At 27.4% G+C, this 24,940-nt stretch overlaps 1 protein-coding gene across 1 annotated transcript in view; it reads right to left on the reverse strand.

The window, feature by feature from the left end:
* The window catches only part of LOC107453573 (neuroligin-4, X-linked-like), a 48,781-nt gene extending 26,454 nt beyond the window's left edge, over window positions 1–22,327 (reverse strand). The window contains exon 1 of the mRNA XM_087157523.1: window positions 21,737–22,327. Within this exon, the coding sequence (XP_087013649.1) occupies window positions 21,737–22,187 (451 nt within the window). The 5' untranslated portion in view covers window positions 22,188–22,327. The remainder of the gene's footprint in view (window positions 1–21,736) is intronic.
* Window positions 22,328–24,940: the final 2,613 nt, after the last annotated feature.

Here is a 24,940-nt window from a genome sequence, read left to right on the forward strand (position 1 = left end):
TAAGATGAAATATTTTAGTGTAAATTGTCTGGTAACCTTCAGAAGACAGTGTTTTACGATTTTCGAATTAACAGCTCCCATTTCATTCTATAAAATAGCGCCTCTAATGTTGAAATTCGGGAAAAATAAATTGTTCTGTTTCCTTATGCAGAACTCAGCAAAGCGCAATTTTCTATTTTCTTCTGTTTTCGTTCAAATGAGTTTTCAAAAGATAGATATAATTTTTAAGACTTTCTGTACATTATTAAAAATCACGGATATCGTAAGAATGACACATATTACATTTTTTTTCAACATAATGCGCTTCAAAATGGAGTTAAAGGTTCAAGCCATCGCCTGAGGTTGTTAAAAAAATCAAGCAGTGCATTTTAGCATATAATTTACATAAATTAACTATTATTAACTAACCCACAAGAGTGAGTTGAAATATTAATTATAAACTTTAGTAAATGATTTATATATTCGAATATTCTGAAAATATTGCAAAGCAAATATATCTTATAATCTTGTTCATAATGCTGCCTCATTATCTTCCTTAAAAAGCTTGCTAGCTCTTATTTCTATCTCTAATAATATCTAATACAAATTTTATCAATAATTTCTATTTCATTTCTAGTGAAGCTGAACTCTTGTTTAATGGACGCCTTACTGTAATTAAATGTTAGCATTTACGTATAAAAATCTACATATAAATTTACATAAAAATAACATATTTAAAGTTGAATCTGAATGATACAGTTAAATAATAATAGCTAAGGGAATAATGTGTTGTGTCACTCTGGGAAGAAAAAGTATGGTCAAAACTATCAGAATATGGTAAAATTTGGTGTTTTTCAGGGTCTATGGGAACAATAAGGAACCCGATAGCTTCTACCAAAGTTAAATTAACAATAAAATATAATATTATAATATTTTTCAAAATTTGTTAAAGTGGAAAAATTTGGTAAGAGCTTGGGATAAAGAACATTTATAAGCTTAAATTTTTATTGCATGAATTTTTTTATGCATTTCACCTTTTCAGAGTAGTATTTTTTGTTAATATTATGGACCAAGTTGGTAATATCAAGAACATTAATAAAACAATTGAACGTAAGCAAGCTATTTTTAAATATTGAAGATTTTTTGTATCGACCATCTAACTTTACTTAGTGCATAAATACGGACTTAGAGTATAAAAACTTTAAAAAATATGTACACTATACTGAGAAAAGAAAAGTTCGGCCAAAACTTTTAGAATACAGTAGAATTTACCATATTTATGGCTCTATGGGATCACCAGAAAGCTCCTTGATTTTTACCGAAGTGCTTTGGTAATGCTTTTAGTAAAATTAACAATTAAACATGGTTTAACAAAATGTGATAAAATTTGTTAAATGTGGTAATTTTGTCATGATATTTCAAAACATGGCGTAGAAATCCTTTATTCAGTTAAATTTACTTTTCAATTTTCTATTTTTTACTAAATGCGAGGTATTAAACACTAAAACTTTAAAAACCGGAATTCTGGTAAATCATTACCATATGAACGAAAAGTTACCAAATAAATAGTTTAAATATCGCTTATTTTGGTTCCATTAACCAGAATTATGGTTTGTTTTACCATAAATGTCATTACCATACAGTAAGATAATTTTACCAGAAATTTTTTCTCCGTACATATATTTAAGAAATCAAGTAATGCATTTTATTAAATGATTTACATAATTTAACTATTAAATCGATCAACCTATATGCCTGAATGACTGGAAATAGTAATTAGAATGATTGAACCAATTTCCGAAGAAAAAAAAAACATTCCTCTTAATAAAAAGAGCTATAAAAATCTAATGCTATCGAATTTAATTCCTTCTCTAAACATTAGTATAAAGTAACCTAATTTTTGCTTTTAGCGCCTTCGCAATGAACGTCAAAGCAATTCGAATATTCCTGATTATGCTAAATTACTGAGCAAACAAATATTCTTGTTTATATTGACTATTCAGTCATTAACTTTCTTAAAGACTTGCGAGCTTTTATCTCCATCACCCAAAGCTGGATAAATCGCATCAGCAATTACTATTTCCTTTCTGGCACAATCGCACTCTTGTTTTAATGGACGCCTTACTATTAAGTTCACACTTTCATTGATCCGTCCTTAAAACATCCTAAAGAGAATCTTATTTCCTTAGATCAGCCTTCCATTTCTGATATCATCTCCTAAATTACTTTCAGTGCAGCATTACGCAAATGAACTTAAGCATTTCTAAATTACTAATTTTCTTGGGATTTATCTTTACGGCTAAATTTTTCTCAGTGACATCTTTTCAGAAGTAAGAAATGTAGTGGACGTGACTCTCAATCTTGTAATAATTGTAAAGATAATCGATTGTATTCATTGTAATATTTATTATTACAATTTTAAGTATACTTTAGAAAATACAGCCAATTTTTATAAATAATAATAATCTAAATATTTTAATTCTTCTTTAGATCCTAGCATCGTATTTTTTCAAAAATAAATAAAAAAACCTTCTACTTGGAATAATTACTTTCATAGCAGCATTACGTAAATGAATTTAATCATTTTTAATATACTAGTTTCTAGAGATTTATCTTAATAGAAAAATTTATCGCAGTGACATCGTTTCAGAAGTAAGAATTGGTATAGGCGTGACTATCATTCATGTGATAATTGTGAAGGGAATCTTTTGTATTCGTTGAAATAATTATTAGTATATTTTTATAGTAAAGAGTGAAATTTTTTTTAAATAATACTTCACATATTTTCCTTGTTTTTTATCGTCTAGTATCAATTTTTTTTTTTCAAAAAATTTAAAAATCTTCTAAATTACTTTCAGTGCAGCATTACCCAAATAAATTTAACCATTTCTAAATTACTAATTTTGTAAGGATTTAACTTTATAGCAAAGTGTTTCTCAGTGACATCGTTTCAGATATGAAAAAATTTATAGGCGTGACTATAAATCGTGATAAATGTAAAGGGAATCAATTGTATACATTGTAATATTTTTTATCAGAATTATAAGTATATTTTTGTAATAAATGCATCAAATTTTTTTTGAATAATAATAATCTAAATATTTTCCTTCTTCTTTAGTTCCTAGCATTGTATTTTTTTAAAAAATTAAAAAAAATCTTCTGAATTACTTTCATAGCAGCATTTAAGGGAATGAATTTAATTATTTCTCAGTTACTAAGTTCTATGGATTTATCTCAATAGAAAAGCTTTTTCAGTGACACCTTTTCAGAAGTAAGAAATGATATAGGCGTGACTATCAATCTTGTGATAATTGTGAGCTGAACCTGTTGTATTCATTGTAATATTTATTACTAGAATTTTAAGTATATTTTTTTATAATAAAGAGTGCCATTCTTTTAAATAATAATAATCTAAATATTTTCCTTGCTCTTTAGCCTCTAGTATTGTATTTTTTTAAAAAAAAATAATAAATCTTCTAAATTACTTCCATAATTAATAATCAAAATAATAACTATTATTAAAAATTACGCTTAGAAAAATTTGTTACTCAATAAGAACAAATAAATGAGAAGTAATTTTATTGTTAACGAGGTTTATATTATTATAACAATTCTAACAGGAAATGAATTTGATTTCTCGTAAATAATTTTTTTCTTTTTTTTACATTTTGAGGAAAAATAAATATAAATTCTGGCAACACCCGATCTCTCTCTCTCTCTATATATATATATATATTTATATATATATATATATATATATATATATATATATATATATATACATATATATCTGTCTATCTCCCTTTATCTTGTTTTTGTTGCTTCGATTTTTTTTGACAAATCATGCACTAGCTTATAATATAGAAATCTCGAAAGAGATTGATGCATATTTCTACAACAATGGAGATATTAATTGAAGAAAATTTTATGAAATAATTAAGAAATTACTAAAAATTTTATCAATTTCCCCTACAAATTGTAATTCAGAAAGAAACATGCAATAAATATATCTTTGGATAAAAATAGCTTTTTCAGAGCTTCAAATTTCATCTTTGTTGTTACAATTCTGCGCGTTGTAGATCAGTTGCATGCTTTTTTTTACAGAAAGCTTTATTGTGTTTATAATAGCTTTAACTAATTATCGAATTAACAATTGTTGAGCCAATAATTCTAATTTAAAACTCCTGATCTTATTTTTTAAGTCATTTACAAAGTTTTTTATTACTATTATTATTATTTTTATCGTACGTTATGTACTTTTTTGTCAGCCGTTTGTAATTTAAATTTTCAGATTCTTATAGTTTTTGTAAAGCAAAACAAAATGTAACATAATCTAAAACGCCGAAAAAAAGTGTTAGCGTTGCTTCAATATATTGAATATAGCAAGAAATATATCATTTTTAATGTATTCAATTTTGGATAAAATTTCATCAGCAGTAAATACTCTCTTACCACTGATTTTCAAGCTTAATTAATGATTTGCTAATAAGTTACAATTTTATTAACCAAAGCTTTAGAAAAAAAGAATCTCACTTCCTTAAAAGAATCTCATTTACTTACATTTGCATTTTAATTCAAATGCCATTTTCTGAATTACTGTCAGAATAGAAATGCGTAAATGAATTCTTTCACTTTGTAGAAAGAAATTAAAAATAATGGTCAAAATGACTCTCAGTAAGGTGATAAATTTATATGGAATTAACGTATTCATTATCAATGGAAAAAATAGTAATAAAATATCTGCTATTCCTGAAATCTTAACTATTTTTATCATGTTAATAAACAATTAAAACGTTTTTAAACTCACATCTTCTTTAATTATACCGAATACATGTAATCCAATTTGGCATGACAGGTTTTTGGGAGTGATTTAATTTGAGACTGATAAATTAGTTTTCCGATTCATGCTTGAAATTCTTAATTTTTTTTGAAAGAAAAAGGTTAAAATATTTTCACTTTTCCAAGCATTTATTAATATTTTATTAATCTAAAATGCGCTATTAAAATAAAAAATTGAAAGTTACAAAAAAAGAAATCTATAGCGTCTACCCAAATAATTGCTCTATGTAATAGTTTTGATTGTTAATTTTTTTTATTTATAATAGGGCATAATAAAGATCTTAAAGATTTCTCAAAAGTAGTAGTTCATAAATTAATTACTGTAAGCTTCTTAAAAAAAGATTAGTATAGCTTTCTTATACTTTCCATTTAGAGAAAAACAACTTTAAATACTCAGATAAAACTGTTAGCTTTTTGTCCACTTCATGAATGCAAAAGTAGAACCATGAATGTTCATACAGTTGAATAAAGAATGATACCAGAGCCCTTTTTTTCGTAAAATATTGTGAGAAAACAAACCTTTTTCAAAGAAAATTTACGGCCAACCCTTTAAAAAAGGTTTCTTTTGGCTTTGAAAAATTTCGAGAGCATTTTTACCGAAGAATTTAGAAATCTAATGGGTAGTGTACATGAAAAATGACACGTAAAAACTTTATCCTGCTTGGAATTTCTGTAAAACAACATGAATAAGTAATCTCAGTTTTCCGATCAAACATTCCACAGCTACATCGTTTGGTAATTCGTGGTAAAGTATGGTTGTTTGTGGTAAAGTTAAAACAATATCTTAATTTGTGACTAAGAATTAAAATCTTGAAAAATATGAACTATGATTTTATACATTGCTGCCTTTTCTCGCTGTAGACTGGATGCCTTTCGAATAGCCTCAATCAGATGCCATCGGAACCATTTTTAAAAAAAAAATAGTTTTAAGTTCTAATTTCGTTGTTTAATAAAATTCGATTTTTATTTCCCACCCACCAAGCATTTAAGTTGTGATTTATGTGTAGCACTTGTAGAAGCTTCACAGACAAACGCTATTTAGAAACGTTTTAAATAATAACAGCATTTCCCATTTTAACAACAAGCAAATTGCAGCTAAAATAATGATTTATTTTAATTAATAAATGAACAACGCGTTCAATATTTTTCAACAAAATTTATCTCAATGATTTAATTTTATTAGAATAATAAAATATGTAACTGCTATCTTTATAGCTTGCCACTGTGACAACAACCTATCACGAGTAGAAAGCACGCATAAATTCTCCAGCACACAATGTTTCCATTTTGTCATGAGGCTTTTGCGAAACATCTTACCAAGAATTCTTGATCACAAACAAACTCTGAAACACAAATAGTAGATAGGCCAAAACCGCATTTTTTGGAGCCAAGAACAACTATTGCGGTGACAACAATTATTTGAATCACAATTTAATTAATAGTTGTTTATATTAATTAATAAATAATACTTCAAATATTTTCGAAGAAAAATTATTTTAACGAGGAATTATATTAGAATAATATGACGAGTAGCACCAACCTACCCGATAGAACTAAATCACCACTGTGACTAACACGACCAGAAAACACGCCTAAGATCTTCTGCTAACAATGTCTCTGTTTTGACACGAAACTGCCAAATGACACGAAAAATTCAACTTGACACTTGTTGATTACCAGCAAAATACGAGTTTCTGAAGATGATTCTCTGCCGACAGTCGTTTAAAACATAGATTGGTAGAAACCATGTTTTGTTTGTTCTTGATCACAAACAAAACACGAGTCTCTGAAGAAGATTCTCCTGCAAGAGTCGTTTAAGACATAGATTAGTAGAAACCATGTTTTGTCAACTCTTGAAGAACTCTTCAACTATCAAGAAGAACTATCAAGAACTCTTGTCAATATGCTGCACGTCGGGCTCAGGGTAAAATGGAAATGTTGCTTGCAGTCGGCCTAAAAAACCAAGTTAGGCACAATCCGAAACTCTGCAGTATATTATTGGAATAATCTGGGTATTTTATAACAATTTAACATAATTATTGTATCATAAATTTTGAAAACATTAAGCATCAAATTTTACGGTCATTATATAATTTATCTTAGTTAAAAAGCGAGAAAACTGAGTTTTTTTTCTGAGATTTTCTCTTCATATGAGATTTTTAAAGCTTCTCTCCGTCATGAGCATTCCTAATGTTAACTTTATAATTATACTTGATTACTAATAACGAAGTAGTTACTAAAATATCAAACTAAATTGTCTTTAGTAAACTTTCGGGCATCTTATTCTGAATCGGTCATTCTTTTGTCTATCAGATAGAGATTATAGCTTTCTCCTTAAAATAGATACAAGTGTGTTGCCCTTTTCTATAAATATGTTGTTCAGAATTTCCATTTCATTATTATTATTCTCGCTTCTTTCGAATCAAAATTTTCATTTTCACCTTACAATGATACTCGATTATAAACAACAAAGTTGTTAGTGAAATATTACACTAAATTTCCTGCTACAGTCCTCCGTTCAGCTTATTATTTAATTGAATCGGTCATACTTTTGTCCATTAGGTAAGGAATATAGTCCACGTCAAATAGATATCTTAAATGTGTTGTCCTTTTCATTAAATATGTTGTTCTTAATTTCCGATACATTATTATTATTCTCTCTACAATTGTATCAAAATTTTGTTTGTTTTTCAAGTTTAGTTTATAATGATACTCGATTACTAATAACAAGGCTTTTATTGAAATATTAAACTAATTTTTTTCAATAGATTTTCGGACAACTTATTTTGAAACATAATAGGCTATTTTTTTGGCTATCAGGTAAGGATTATCGTAAAATAGATATCATAAATTTGTTGACTTTTTCCATAGATATGTTGTTCGGGATTTCCAATACATTATTCTTATTCGCTACGTTTGTATCAAAATCTGGATAAGCTACCATTTACTATTCCTAAATCTCTTATTTATTGGAAGTTTTTCTATGGCTAACAGGCTATTTTCGAATACTAAATCCATAAACAGATATATTCAAAGAAACTTATATTTCAAAGGGCATGAAGCAAACAGAAGGACATATACTTATTTTTTTATCAGAATAGCCGGAAAAGAAGCTCATGAAATAAATTTCCTCAGGGATGTTGTCTCGATCAGTTCAAAAAATATTTAAATTCGTATTTTTAAGAGTTACGTTTATTATCTAAAATATATAAAAACATCTAGATGGTGCTTTTTATATACATATATTCAAATAGCTTAAAATATTTTATTATTAGGCTTTTGAAAATGTAAAACTTTTAAAAAAATCCCAAATTTAAAGCCTGCATTATTTGAGAAAAGTAAATAAACAACAATTAGTATGAAATCATTGGAAATGACCGGAAATAACATTAAACTTGTAATAGAAATCACGTTATCAATTTCAATATTTATTATGAAGAGAAAATAATCATAATAGCAAAATAATCATAATAATAAAATGATTCTCTCTTATAAATATAGAAAAAAATAGTGTCCTTGTGCAAAGGGGCAACTTTACTGCCCCTCCCCCTCCGTCAAAAAGTTGATAAACAGTTTCAATTAGTTCATAGACGAGAAACACTTGAAAAATGAATTCTTTCCATAGTTTTAGCATTAGGCATTGTTACAATTAAACAACTGACGCTTTTCCTTTTCAATTATTTAAAAGTCTGTGATACCCCTCTCAACTCATGACTGCAAAGTATTCATCATTGTTTTACTACAATATATCGATATTTTTTCATGAAATCGAAACTTAAATTAATTTTTTAATTCATGAAGGGGTGAGAAATTTTGTAAAGGAAAATAAGTTATAATTATCTAGCAAAGAATTTGTTAATAAAATATATTTATCAATAAATGGACTTTCAGTTAATAAAAATTTCAAATACCTCTAATTCCAATTTTTATTTAAAGTAGTTCATATGTCATATATCTCTTTGTTTTAATGTAATTTTGAATCCAAATACAAGGGCAAGTATTAAAACAGGCTCGACGTCAATGACTTGCCTGTGTAGTTATGTAGCATCAGATAAAAGGAGTAAAAAAAAATCAGCAAAATTACCATCAAAACAAAACCCAAACTTTCAATTTAGCTACCACTGATGATGGTTCAACAGAATGGTTTTATGCAAGCAAAATTTTTGCATTTACAGTAGTACAAATTTCTATTGTAATTAAAAAAAGTTCTGATACATACTTGAGAAAAAAAATTCATATTCTTAGAAGTACAGTGCATAATCATGGTGTTAACTTAAATTTTTTAATGCATATCTTTCCGCTTTCCCTAAAAATCAACCTATCTTTATAAATTTATCGATACATTTTTGGCAGTCGACATATAAATTTTGATCAGTCGACATATATCTATTATTATCAAAACCATTTCTCTTTGTAAACGAGTATTTAAATAACAGTTGGGGAAAACCTTGATGCTTTTACGGCAACCCATCATTTCTTCCACCCTAAGCAGCAAAGAAGAGTAATAGTATGAAATAAATTGAGAAATAAATAAATTTTACTACTTCTCTTTGCAACAGAGGGCATAGAGTCATTATTTAACGTAGAGAGTGAGAAAAAATTGTGAAAAAAGAAATTAAAATTGCAATTCATTTTTAAAAAATAAAATTTGAATCGTGTATAATTTTTCAAATAAAAATGGCAAATATCAACTCTGTAGTTGTCATTTTGTAGTATGAAGGGTGGAGCACGTGGTATTTTTTATGAAAAAGTTAATAGTTAATAATTTTTGCAATTATTGATTATTTAAATTTTTTATATTATGGTAAATCACACATAGTAAAACACAAAAACCACACGCCATTTTTGAAACGCTTCTAAACCAGTGGTTCTCCCTTTAATTCGGCTGTGGAATATAAAATGATTGACCTTGTTTAATGGAACCACGAGACTGAATGAATAAATTTTCATAGCTATTTTAAATATACTAATTAAGGAAAGACTATTGATTATTTGAAAATACGTAAGGGACTAAATTGTATTTATCATTTTGAAAATATTTTGTGAATGAATGAAATTTTTTCATCATATCGCTTTATCAATATTAAACTAAAAATTGAGTTTCACATTAGACAGTTGAATTCAAAAGTCTAAAGTGGAAACTATATTCCAGTTGAATTTAGTGCATGTATAAACTGAAAAATGAATGACTAAAATATGGTTACTATTAAAGTAAGAACGAAAAAGGAAGAAAATTAAAGATTGAATATGATTTTCTTTCAGAGAGCATACTTCTTCATTGTTAAAATTGATTATTTTTATTCGATGTGAAATACTAATGGAAATTTTCTCAAATGCATATATACTTTCATAATTAATTAATTATATAGTTATTTGAAAAAAAAACATTGTTTTGAGCATTCTTCCTTCACAAGCATTTCAATTAAATAATTTCATACGGAAATATTAAATAAATAATGGATTGTAATTGGATTTAAATTTAATTAATACTGGTTTAGAAAATCACAGTCTCTAATGACTCTTCCAAGGAACCCTAGGGTTCGGCCGAACACCATTTGAAAACCGCTGTTCTAAACCATCTGCTTATTTTTTACGCTTACGTTTTTTTTTATTAAAAAAGTGCTTCTTTGTTGCTAAATGCTGAAAAATCAAGTTAATTGAAATAATCAAATTAAATTATTCATAATTTTTACCTTAATGATGGGCATTTGATAAAGAATTTTGGCTAGTTTGACCTTAACTGTAATAGCTGTTGAAAATAGTTAGTTTTCCCCAGTTTTGGAAGTTTCTTGCACCATTTTTATCAAAATAATCCATTCTATCAAAAACGAAGCACTCAAGCTTCTTGATGAGCAACGGATTCGGTGTTATCAATATGAGTTAAATGTAATAAAGAATTTAAATACTCGCCCTGTTTCATTTCTGTAGCCAGGTAATATGTGTGAACATTTTTTAAAGTATATAGTTATAAAAAAGAACAAAAATCAAGAAAATTAAAAATCTATATATCAGTTTAGAATTTAGAAATTTTAGCAATGAAAAGATCTAATCTTGTTTTCAACTCATAAGATTATAATCGCTAAAATAAATTTTTTTCTGAATTTTACAGCGATGCAACCAAACAAAAAACGAGTTTATTTATTAAAAGAAATTTTTAAAAGAGTAAGTAGAATGAACGAAAACATTTTTCTTTTCGTTTTAAAAAAATATGAACGTTAAATTCAGGTGATTTTAGCTTAGCATTTAAAATTCCTTCTCCTCAATCTTAAGCAATTAAGAAGTTTCCTCTAAGCTCTCTAAAAGAAACGTCTTAAGTAAGGTAAACCTAAAAACAAATTTTGTGTTCTCTTTTAAAGAAACAAAGAATCTTTCTTTTTGCTAAAGAAAAACAATTTAGTTTTAAATAACACTAGATCCCACATTTACTTCTTACTCTTTCATCCCATAACCGCACCATTTTTAAGACTAAATTTTCGAAGAACTATTTTTTTTAAATATTTTTTTTTTTATTTTGTATTTAGAAATAGGGATAGAAAACTGCACAAGCTCCTTTCTTACTCAATAAATTATGACTTAAATGCATATCCAAAATACAAATATATTTGTTTCAGTTGGTTAATTCTTAGCTAAGCGCTTTAATACAGTAAAATCCCGATAGCACTCGGAAATAATTTTTTTCCCTATTGCATGAGATTTAACAGATCTTAGGTACATTCTTATCACTGATTTCAAACCTGAAATCAGATTATCTTTTCAATCTACATTTTTTTAAATGACATTTTAATAATGACATTTTTGTTGAAATGCACAAGTTTAAAAGTATTAAATATATCAGGAAGTCACGTAAATGCTGCGAGAAACTTTTAGAGAAATTAGGGCCACTTAATCAGAATATATATTGCATGCAAACCTATTCCTGGAAATTTGCCGTACTCCGCTAGGGTCGCCTCCCTATTATGAACCGTTTCTTCGAGTGCTCCTGAATAGAGAATACACCCAGTCGCGTACAACGAAATTTCAGGGCATTGGTTCCTATAAAATTTTATTCCTGATGATGTACCCTAACTTCTCTAGAAGTTTGTCACAGCATTTGCACAACCCCTGTTAAACATAAAATTTTTATATTCAGTGAGCAAAAAAACAAAATATTTTTTTTCCTTTTATTTCTCCTTTTCAATGTTTCTTTTAATTCTTCTTTTCGATATTTCTTAAATTTCTTTATGGTAATTATTCTTTTTTTTATAATTGAAAAAATCAGTGAATGGTACGTGATATTTTAAAAAGATTGAAAAATATATGTTTAAGAATATAGTAGGTACGATTCATTTTCTTTTAAAAAGAAATGTTTCATTCTACAAATTTATGAGTTACGTGACTTTCTTTAGATAAAGATAACTCGCAAATAGTATCCAGATGTTTCTATACATTCTGAAATGGATTTTCACAAATTCCCCATAAAATGTCACTTAACATGTTCAACTCTTGCAATCACCAAATATTGCTATTATATTCCTTTTATTACTAATATATAACAATTTTACGATTTTTACCATCATACATACATCTAATACAATAGTCACCTTTTAAGCAGAATTCGTAATGTCCTTAAAAACTGTAATAGTGGCAGAAAAACTAAGAAGATAAAAGTATTTTATTAAGATTGTATTCGCCGCAGTATTAAATAATCAATTTCAATGTATACTTCAAATATCTGGCAACAAATTTTTAACTTTTAACTTTTCGTTATTTTAAAGTTAAAGATGACTTTTATATTTCAATATCGTTGCCTAGATTTTATAAATGTTTTAAGGACAGCATGAAGCCAGTTGAAATAATAATTTGGAGATGCTTGATTCTTTCAGCGTAATATTCAGATCAAAATATTGATCAGGAAAGATCCATTATACTTGATGGTAGAAACTTTATTGGCGTCAAAGAATATGAAGAAAATAAAAGCCCATTCTTAAGACTCGCATGACGTAAATGAAGAAAAAATTGATATAAAACAGATATGTGAAGTTGCAACGAAAAAGCATAAATAAAAGTTGAAAATAAAACCACAGTACTCCAAGAGTTAAATCAAATATCAAAAAATCAAAAATGCATTCTCACGTTCCATGGAGAAGATGGTGTGAGAACTAATATCGGAAAACATGGAGAGAACTATATCATTAACAAGAGAATCGGCATTCATGTGAACAAAACAAGATTCCCGGGTGTCAAGATGAGCTGATGTGGCAGGTGTGGTTAGAATCTTGTCATTATCAAGATTAAATTTATCCCCAAGATGTGCAGTAATAGATTTATCGTTTTCTTGAAGAGGGACTTCTCTACCGTGTTCTTTTAGTCTTTTGAGCGTGCTGAACGATGACTTACTTCAAATGTTGCCATTCTCAGGGATCGCTAGAGGTTAATGACTCACGACGTGATTTTTTGAGTGATCAAAACATACCGACATTTATTTAAATTTTCATATTTTTTGAAGATAAGGAGATTTTTATTTTCCCGCTTAAGTTTCAAGGGATTATTCATTTTATGACCCAGTATATTAAATTAAAATATTCAATGTGATATTAAAATTAGTTTTACGTAAGATAATGATTATGTCTGTTAGATTGAAAACGGAAACAATAATAATATATAATTCAAACTTTCCAGAAAGTACAAAGCATTTTATTTTATCTTATTTTACTTATTTATTTATTAATTTATTTTTCGTCTGTTGCTCTGAAAACTATTTTTCAGGATATTAAACATTTCTGTCTACACGTAAAATTTCAAAAGTCGAATGAAACAATACAATGACCACTCTACCCTGGAATCAATGTTAAGTATAGTTATAAGTCAATTATTTCGGCATGTTAACGTCTCTTGCCTTATTCGAAATTTTTGGAAAATATATTTTTCATTCATCGATCCAAAATCTATTCAAGATACATTTTAGTACATACTTACTGACGTATTTCAATAGAATTTATATTTTACCCTTTATTTTGTTTTATTAATTTGGTTAAATAACTCAAGTTATATGATTAAATATATGAATAGTAAGTATGATGGCAAACGGGACTTTTCACTACTTTTCCTCATTTTTCCTACCGCTCTTAACGAAATAAAAGAATAAGTTTAATTTCTAATGATTAATTGTTTCTAACTGCTTCAAGCAATTAAATGTTACGCTCAAACAGATTTCAATTCCGGGGTTACTTTAATAACTGTCACGTTTTAATTGAGCATAAAAGAAACATTAACATTCTTGTTTTTTACGGTAAAATAGAAAAACAATTTCTATTTATAATTTCGAAAGAAAGTATTTTAAAACTATTTACTAAACATATTTATTGCATTGATAAATAATTTGCTACCCAAAAATCTCTTAACATATCTTATATTAGCATTAAGGAATTTCTAATGAAAAAAAAGAAAAACTTTTTTAGCTGATGGTTCTAAAAATTGCATGGTTATAATCTTTTTATAATTTTCTATTCTTAGTATTTGCTGTTTAACAAAATAAGGCATATCAAGTATTTACCTTCTATAGCAATATATTTTTGAATTGTGCTAAAGTTGAAAAATAATATTAACAACTTTTTAAACAAATTTTTGTAACATTATCCTTTTTGAAAGGGCAACTATAGTAAAGTTTGAGCGTAAGAATAACTTTGAACGTGGAAATAAAATTGTGTGTCCATAATTTTTTGTTTACTTAAAAAATAAAGTAGACTGTTGTATTTTTTGCTGTGCACATATACGCATTTATCCTTCATTTCTCAAATAAATAAGAAACAATAAAAAAAGACATACAATAGTTTATCTTCATTTTTCGAAAAAATAGTATGTTTAGTAAATAGTCAGTTGTTATGCATCAAATAATTTTAATCAGCAGAAAATTTTTAATTTCTCAACCAGATTTAATTCTTAGCTAGCTATAAGATAAGCTGTAAGATTTTGAGAAATTTATAATTATAATTCTAAAATAATTCTACGAAACACACGTGGACAGGCAATTAACAAATTTATTTTAAGATTAAGACGATATATAAGATGTTGAGAAATTTTAAGATGCTTAAAATGTTGACTACGCATTCCTATTAATAATTATAAATTATGCATTGAAGGAATTGATAAGCATATGATTCCAAATCTACGCATAGCTTTGTATGTTATTAAAATTGTATCAATTATTGAAAGATCAAACTAAAAAATAAACTTAAAAAAGGCTGATGTTTTTTTAATCACATTCTATCGAAAACATACTTTTATAAAACTCGACATTCGTTGAATAAATTGTATTTATTCAATAAAATGTTTTATTCTAATCGCTTTGATGAATTACGAGTAAATATTCACACGACTTAAAAAGAAACATCGTATTTCATAATTTAAAAAAAAGGATTAGCAATTGGTTCTTATCGAAAAAATATCACTGAAATTTTATTCTACGCGCTCGCAAGTTAAGTTCCTCATAAGTTAAAAACATTTAAATATTTCTTCATTTTTACCAAATTATTTTTTTTTAAATAATAAATCTTTGTTTTTCCCGACTTAAACAAATAAAAATTAAAACTTAAGATTTTGCAATAGAAAAATACGTTGATTAATATGGTATGAAACATTATACGACAAAATTTAAATTTTCGTTCAAAATCACCCACAAATATATTAAACAATAAATAATTATTGAAAGTTATTTTTTGCATGAAATTATGTTTGGGTAAACGAATTTTATGAGTAGGTGCAATTTTTTTTAATTGCTTGATTAGTTTTAAAAATATTACTTAAAACGCAAAAAGTGAAATTAACATTAAGAGGTCTGAACTTTGAATCGCTCTCGAGACCAAACAATGGGAACCATTATTTCCCAGATGACGGCTACCCCCTATATTTTGAAAGTTAAGAATTCAAATATGTAAAAAAAGTCTATGCTTATTCAGAGAAAGTACGTTTTTGTGTCTAATTTTGTAACTTAATTAATAGTTAGCACTACATAATTAGCTTATTTAAGGTCACCCCCAGGAACCATTAAGATTGTCACTTAGTACGTGAAATTTCGATCATTAGAATAGGAGTTATTCAGGGTGATATCATTTTTTTGCTCACTGTACGTAATAGTTTTTGAATTTACTGTTTGTTATTGCTATGATTTAGATGCAAAACAAAGTGCTTGCAAATGTACACACATATATAAATACATTTTACTCTCGCAGAGAACTGATCACTAAAATACGCTTCCCAGTAAAGAACCGATATAAAGCATAACAGAGCATAACGTCAGTGAGCGGGTGGGTGACCATCTTGATCAGCATGTGAAAGAACTGATAATTCATGGTATTGATCTTCGTTAAACTGTTTCACCGTAAAGTCAACTTTACGCGAAAGTCGTCGGGCTACTGAAGCGGGAATGCCATACCCTCGGAAAAGGATCAAAATTGTGATGGCATCTCAAGTCTTCCAAGGGGATGTTTCTATGACCGCCAACATTAGTACACTGCTACTACATACTCCAGTGCTGCTACAACTACAAAGTATTCAAAAATTACTGGTTATGTGTTCACCTAACTTTTTTAAAAGATTTTTGAGATTATCAGCAATATTTGCTGACAGCGGTTTCTTTGCTACATGATTCTGCAGAAAAAGTGTTGTTCGATCATCCACCTTCACATAGGGAATTAAATTCCAGCCAAATGCCTTGGTAAATAAACATTAAATCCACCAAACTGACTGAATTGCCTTTACTGCATTATGCATACACCAGAGATCATAATCAAGTTTAGTCTTGAATAAGCAAATGAGTAAACACTGGGAAGCATTTAATTCCGTTCATTGATTTTGCGCATCTGAAGAGGTATCCAATGGATTTTGCTTGTACGAAGATGTGCGTATAATTATGCATTCTGTGTGTGTACATATACATACAAGCCCTTGTCAGGTAAAAGAACAGATTGAACAAGTCAGAGAAGGACAACACAAAGATACGGTTATGCTTGAACCTTCTACCTCCAATCTTCATACGGTTTTGTGAAACGATGAAGCCGATTGGCCAACAATGGTTTTTGTAAACATATAAATATGCAGACTTACATATTCAATTAAAATTATGGCTTATGAAACTTCGAAAAATTGAAAATCATGTAACACAAATTAGATAAAAGGAATTCAAGGATGAACCCGGCATCAAGGGGGGATTCCAATCCACTACCTCCACATTTTAAAATGTTAAATAAAATGGCAGGACAAATTGACCCGGAATTTTGCTGTGCAAAAATTTTAAATCACTTAAAATAGAGTTCTGTGCTTTTATATTTTACCTATCTGACATCTTTTTTATGTTTGGTATTCTTGTCTTTGTGGTAAGTAAATTTTAATTATTTTCAAGCTTAAAACTTTTTATTTACAAAGAAATCAAACGCAAATAGATTTTTGAACCAGACTAATAATTTATTAATTTATTGTGACATCTGTTGAAATTAAATGGATGCAAGTTATTAATTTTAAAAATATTTAGGCATTCTTATTAATAATCCTTCCTAAAATAATGCATGTAAATATATTATTTCAAGGAAAAAAGCAACATTAAAAATATTATTAATGCAAATAAAACTCTTTTTGTAACAAGATCCATCATTACAGCAAGTACTGTTTTTTAAACCTTTACGAGAATCCAAGGCTGTTTTTTCTGGGAAAATTTCAGATGCCGGTTCTAGCAATACAGTTTTGAATTTGATTTTTCCTTTCATGCGATAAGTTCCTGGTTTCAGTTACATTTTTTATCTTGTGTTTTAGTATATATTTGTTATGCATAAGGTAAGTTAATAAACTTTTACATTTAGGCATCTTGGATTTTATCATAAACTTAAAACTTTTTATAAATTTTATTACCAATTTTGTAATTTTAAGTTGTACTCCTTTTAAAATATTATAAACATTATCTCAAATTATTTTTTCATAGTTGTTTTACTTTATTGATTACCTCACCACCAGATTTTTATTGATCCGTCAATTTTTAATATAAACTAAATATTGAATTCTTACTGCTAGTTTATGAAGGATTCGGGATAACTAAAGCCACAATATTTTGCTTATTTATCTTTTTATTATGACTTAAAGTTTTATCAAAATTTGAAATAATTTAGCTTAGTCTAACTACAAAACTAAATTTTCCAACAGTTAATTATTTTCGAATGTATATTTCCTTAAGTCTGCAGTTGTCGTAGAAAGTGATCTACGTAAAATGAAATAACATTAAATGTTATACTTAATAATAAATCTATTTATACATATTATGATATCTTATATTTTAAAATTAAAACAATACTTATTTTAACAATTAAAAGGAAAAACAATATTTAAATTTTGAAGAATATAAACACATTATTTAAAATATTTCTAAACATAATTTTCGAAATTTGATTTTCGTTGAAATATTTTTCTACAAGTTTTCAAAAAGTCATTTATGTTTTAAAGATTCATATCATTTACTTAGTGAATAAATACATGCGAATAGGATGATAAATGATAAACTAAGATGATAAACTAAGAATGATAAACTAAGATAATGATAAACTAAGACTCTCATCAGTAAAAATTAATTAATCGTAATTAATCACAAATTTAGCAAACCGCCTTTGGGTCATGAGCTTTAATTATTATAACTATGAGCCTTTGGTTATGAGCTTTAAATTTTTATAACTATCTCCTATTATATCTACCTTAGCTTATTAGCCATAAATTAGATAATTCCCTTATGATTACTTTTCGTGGTAACATTAAAATAATTCTTGTACGACAAGTCAGTCTTTTTATAATTTAGCGACATTCCCTTTAATTTTAGCATAATCCCCCCTTTTTAATTTGGGTGTGTGTTTAGTCCCAGGAGTGTGACGTGACTGTAGAAGATTTAGAATGAAATAATTCAAAAGAATCGATTGTAAAGAACCAGTAAGCTGAATACAATTTTAATTTTGACTAATAATAATTTTTTTTAAATCTAAGCTACTCATTTTACTCCAGGTTGCTTATAGTTAGTGAATTTTTAATAACTATTAGAAACAATAGTTATTAATAGCATTTTAATATATTAGTTTAATTTCGAGCAGCAATTTTCTATTGAAACTAAAATGCAGTATATTACTTTCTCAATTTTATAATGAAATATATATTATAGTAATAAAAAAATCATTGTATTCTAGAAAATATTAAAATTCTAGAAACAATAAATATTCTAGAAAATAAAAATATTTTTCTAGTTTATTTTCCCAGACAATAAGATTTTAATACATTGTGCGAGAAAAATAATATTTTATAAAAGTAAATGACACTAAATATGGAAATGCCTGAACATTTCCAGCTCTGCTTGCCATTTTGAAACATCCCATGAATCTTACAAAACGTTTTCCTTTCTTTTTTTCTTCCAAATGCTATGTGAGGGAACTATTTGTATTGGTATCTATTTATTAAAAATTGCTTTAAGCAAAAAAAAATTCCTTTATTAAAAAATAAAATGGCTAATTTTTAAAACTTTTTTTTTTCATTTAGAAAAGCTCATAATTTTCAAATGAATGAGATGCGTTCTTGGACTACTAGTTTACTTAACAACCAGAATTTCAATCTCATAAAAAGAAACGGCATTATCAAATTCAATATGTTGAATAAAACGGAAAAACAAAAATTTGAACAAATATCTTAATTTATTTACCAAAGAGGAAATTTAGTAATAACATATATATTGTGAATATATGGTATTATAAAACGACTGTATGGAATTAATTCAAACTCTTCAATTTTACTTGACAATTATTTATGGTGTTACTGTAAAAAAGACATTTATAATTATCGTAAATAACAAATTTGAGAAGAAAGATTTAAATAAAATATATATACTTAATTCTCAGATATTTGAAACCAGGAATTATTTCAAATTCAACAATTAATGTAAATTCTTTTATCTTTCATTAAAGCATTTCTAGTTATTTAAGTAAAGATGTCATCCTATATAAACTTTTTCCAATGATTCTTTTTTTATGAAAATTTCATAAAAATTAAATATAATTTCAATTGTTTTATTTACTAACGTTGCTGAACTTTTTAATTGAAATAATCATTAAAAAAAACTATTAATTTTATTTATTAAAAAAACACGAACTGAAAGAATTCCTATTTTTATAAAGATACATAATATTCAAAGCAACGGAATAAACAGTCTTTAGTTAAAAAATGTTTAAAAGCAAAATTATAAATGTTATTTTATTGCATTGATAAGATGTGTATTATCCTTCGCTTCCAAATTCAACTTCTGCTTTGGAACCGAGTTCAAATATACTAATCTTAATTTTAAAATTTATTTTTATTTGGATTTTCTATTTTATTTACACGACATTGCTCATCTTACAGTTTGTAACTTTCAGAATCGTATTTAATGTTCTAAAGAAATGTCTTTCGACTATTTTTCTGACTGGTTCTGTAAGTATAGGTAATCTTTTTTTTATTAAAAAAAATATATAATTGATATTAAACATGTTCGAGTACTAATAATTTTTAAATTATTTATGTTGTTTACTATTAATTTCATTTACTTTTATTCTAGCACATTTTCCTCTCTGTATTTTTACACATTATATAATGTTTCATCCTTTAATGCAGATTGAAACAGCCTAAAGTGCAGCAGCAATGACGGGAGAAGTTGTTTAGATATTTTAACGAGTTACTCTTTGAAATATTGGTACATATAATTCTTTATTTTAAAAGGAGAAATATGCAATTAAAATAAAAATCTTAAGAGAAATATTGGAATTTTCAAACTCATGCTACATATGCTAAAAACTTAGTAGCAGAAACAATCAGTAGCATGTAGTAGAAACAAGTTTGTGAAAAATTTGTTTTGTATTTTAATTTGCTAAAAAAAGTACACATAAGAAATTATAAATTAAGCTTGGTAAAAAAATTAATATATATTTTAAAATGTGAACGAAATATTTTGATTGAAATTTTTTCATTGCATTCTTAAAAGTTATGAAAAAAATGTAAAGTTATGGAAGTTTAAAAATACGTATAATAGTAAAAAAAAATATTTATTCATGAACTTAGTGATTATAAAAAATAAACTTTTCATTTAACATGCATTTGTAGGAAACAATATACATATCTCCAGTTTTTATAAACTGATTTTATTATTTATTTATTTTAGATTGAATCATTATATTTGATTTTTTGCTAAACCAAAACTTAAAATTAAAAAGAATGATAGAACTGACAGGATTAGCTCATATTATATCTGCGGGCAATAAATATTTCTGCAAAACATTTTAGTTAACTAAATATATTTTAACCTGAGAAAACAAATAAAACCAAACAAGCAAAAATTCAGAAAACTGTAGCGAATTTCATTTAATAAAGCTTAATTATTGCTTAAAAAAATAAATGATATTGTGTTTCAAACATGGAACGCGTAATGTTTCAAACATGGAACTATGTAATGTACTAATATTTCAGTAAAAAGGAACCCTGGGTGCATCACCCGTTTAATCTATTTGTATCGTAAAACTTTATACCGAAACGCTATAAGTTTATAAAACAATAATAGAACGACTTTAATAGTAAATATAATTAGAATAGTAAAACTTTATAATGTTTTATTATTAAATTAAATTAGTGGTTTTACAATAAGTATTACTGTAAAAATTATGGTCCATTCGATTGATTTTTCGCGAAACTTTTATGATAAAAATAAATTTTCTGGAAAAAAAAGTACCGGTCTCCTGAATACCAGTACTTTTCACCATAATTTTATCCTGATTTTTTTAAAGCGTGGTAAAATTAATATTTTAGTCATTTACGTTTTTGTCCCTATAATAAATGCGTTACGGGTTAAAATAAATTACAGTCTTTAATGAAAATAATAAGAAAATATTTCTTAACTTACCTACTGCTGGTACATAGATGTTTAAATATAAGCAATCTTCACTCTGGTTGGCCAAAAGTGGTAAAAGTCTCTGAAGATATCTCAACCGTCCTAAAGGCATTTTCCTTAATGCATCGGTCTCATTTTTAATGTCCGGAAATTTTTGTGGACACACAGATCCGAAACTGTCTGCCAACCTCACACCTTTCCAGTGTGGTGACGTTACAGGTGGCATAAACCTTAAGGCTCCAGTTGGTGCTCCAGCATATGGTACTCCTAAAAACACTTCGACTGGTTGTAGTTGCCGATTGGACAAAGTACTGATAAATCCTCGTAACATACCATACCTTGTATGCACCACTCTTGTACTCAAATGCCTGGAATCCAATTCCATTTGCTTAAAGCTCACAGTTTTGAGAATTATCAGCAACAAAAGAAGAAGTTCTTTAAATATATTTGGCAATACACCCATTGTAAGTTTTATGCCTATGTGTTTTAGTGATAGAATATGTTTGATTCTGATGATATACTATGTCGTGCTTATGTAAATGCAAAATATGCATTGTTGTTTGCGTGGAAACAATTATGTACTGAATTTATTATACTTAGGGTATTTTCTTCAACTCTTGAATTAGAAATTTGATAAGTAGCTGAATAATCATATGCATATCTATAATCATATGTATAGAATTTGGATTAATATAATTTTTTTATTTTCGGTTAATATGGTTTACTATTATTTTATATCGCAGTTTTTATTATAAATTTGTGATTTAACTAAACAACTAATAGTTAAGGTTTTTAAATACTATTTTCCTATACTTTCAGAGGAAAACTTCAAAATATGTCATTAAAAATTATTAATAAAATGGTCATTATTTAAATTTTGCTAAATTAAAACTTTATATATTTTGATAATTTTAGTTTAAGGAAGTGTATCGATATATAATATTTAAATTTTATTCCGAAAAACAATTAATGATTTAGAAGAAAAAATGGCGTAAAAATTCTTAAGTTAAAAAAATGGTCATTATTTTTCAAAACATCATAAAATAGTTTCAATATATTTTAATGACCAAACGATAATATATCTAGTTGAAAATCGAAGGAAATCTCTTCGAAACAAGTTCTGAAACTTAATAAGAACATTGCCTTTCTCACAAAGTTTTAAGATCAGCATGCGATCGAATGTTTGGATGAGATTTTGCTCTTGCGCCTCTAATCTAAGCCTTTAGCTTCATCCAACTGACAATCGGAGAATATTCGGAATCGAAAGAGAGAAAAACGATAGCCGGCAGGTTCCACATGAAGCGCATGCGTTAGCTGGACTAGAGAATACTTTAGAAGACGCGTGAATTGGCTTGTTCAAGTTCTAGTTTAATAAACTCCGGCGTCGCTCCTTTAATTTTGAAACTCTCTTGAAATATGTATAGCACGCTAGCCATCTTAAGTAGAAATTCATTATGTTAATCTTTCGAAAACTCATTACCTTAGGAAACATCTTGTCGTATAGTGAGAGTCCATTTCAATATATTAGAGAACTTGAGGTTTGTAGTCGTAACGGAAAATTATGATACTCCACATTTTAAGCCAATTAAAATAGGGAAAATGATTTTGAAAGTGAAGGAAAATCTAGTTGAGAATAACGGAATGAAACTTTGCTGCTTAAATTTTCACCAGAAACTCAATATTTCACTTTTAATTAAAATGTAGTAAAAAATCCCCATTTTTCTATTTCTCCACGTTTTTGATTAAAAATTTTCCGAACACTTTTACAACAGTTCTCTAATATTGTATTCTGTAACTAAAATTAATTTTAGTATTGATGTTTTAGAAATAAAACTATTTATTTTAATTACTTCTTAAAAGTACAATGAAAAGTAAATTTAAAAACCATTAACGTTTGAATATATTATATGCCATGACGCAAACAAAGCTCCTATTAAACAAAAAGGTTTCTTTTTTTTTAACTAAATGGCTACCTTCTTCTGTTAGCTTCTACTTGATTTTTGAAAAGAATGAAAGATGTTTGATTGCTGTGAAAACAGTGCTGTTTAATATAAGAATTTTCGTAATTGGCGTGGCGTATGTGTTACTCTAGGTTAACACGGTTTTTAATAAATATTTTTTAAGATTAAGACGAATCAAGCTCTTTTTTAAATGCATCAACTTGCCGCTTCATAATTTAAATTTAAACATTTAAAATACTTAGAATACACTATTAAAAATTTATTTAGCAATACAGCGAGAAAACCTAGAATATTTGTTAAGTTCCTCTTGTTATAGTTCAAACTCATATAACTGAGTGTTCCGCTAACACGAGGAGGGTCTTACCCAGCTTCGACTAAGATTTGATTTCTCGTGCTAGAAGCTGTTTGTCTGATTTGCACTTTCTTCGCTTATGTTTTAGTTTGTTAGATTCCACTCTAATACAATGTGATTAAAGGGTTCATATCTAAATAGTCGTACTTTATTTCGTCACACTAGAACTGCCCAATGAACTTTTGTCGATGATTTTAAATCCAACCCTCAGAATGATCCGAAGACATACTATCACAAATTTGATCTTCTGCAGAAGGGAAGACTCCCTGATTTGGTAGCTCGACACCCTTCGCGTGAAGTCGAACACTTTAAGGTAGAACAGTTAAATGAGGACAGAGCGTTCACCTTCCAATGTGGTGAACCGGGCTCAAATTCCAGCTATGGCTGGTCGATACGAATTCTGCACCCGGCTCATACCAACCACAGTGCTAACGTAAAATATCCTCAGTGGTAGACGGATCATGGGTTAGAGTCCCCTTGACGTCAGATTAACAGTAGGAGATTTTTGTGATTTTCCTCTCCGTGTAACGCAATTGCGTTATAGTTCCATCAAAAAGTCCTCCGCGAAGGCAAACTTGTCCAATACTTGGTCGAAGAGTTCCCTTATCTTCTGGATTTTGTTCAAAATTACAAGACTACGGAGTAGAACATTGGTAGTGGTAAGCCCAAAAAATGTTCAACGACAATTTTAAAATAAATCTGTTGTATATTATATTAAATAAATCTATCTAACTCTTTGTCTATTAATAGTTAAAATGAACAGTTTGATGCATAAATGTCAACTCTACAAAAAGCATACTGCTTGGTGCATAAATTTCGACTTCTTGACCCTAAGTTGTAAAGCTTGAAATGATTTAAACATGTTATTATTTGGAATTTAAATAACTAAATTATGTACTACAT

Source organism: Parasteatoda tepidariorum, chromosome 2 (genome assembly GCF_982258835.1).
Source record: "Parasteatoda tepidariorum strain Cologne lab strain chromosome 2, Ptep-v5.0, whole genome shotgun sequence".
Taxonomy (NCBI): Eukaryota; Metazoa; Arthropoda; class Arachnida; order Araneae; family Theridiidae; genus Parasteatoda; species Parasteatoda tepidariorum.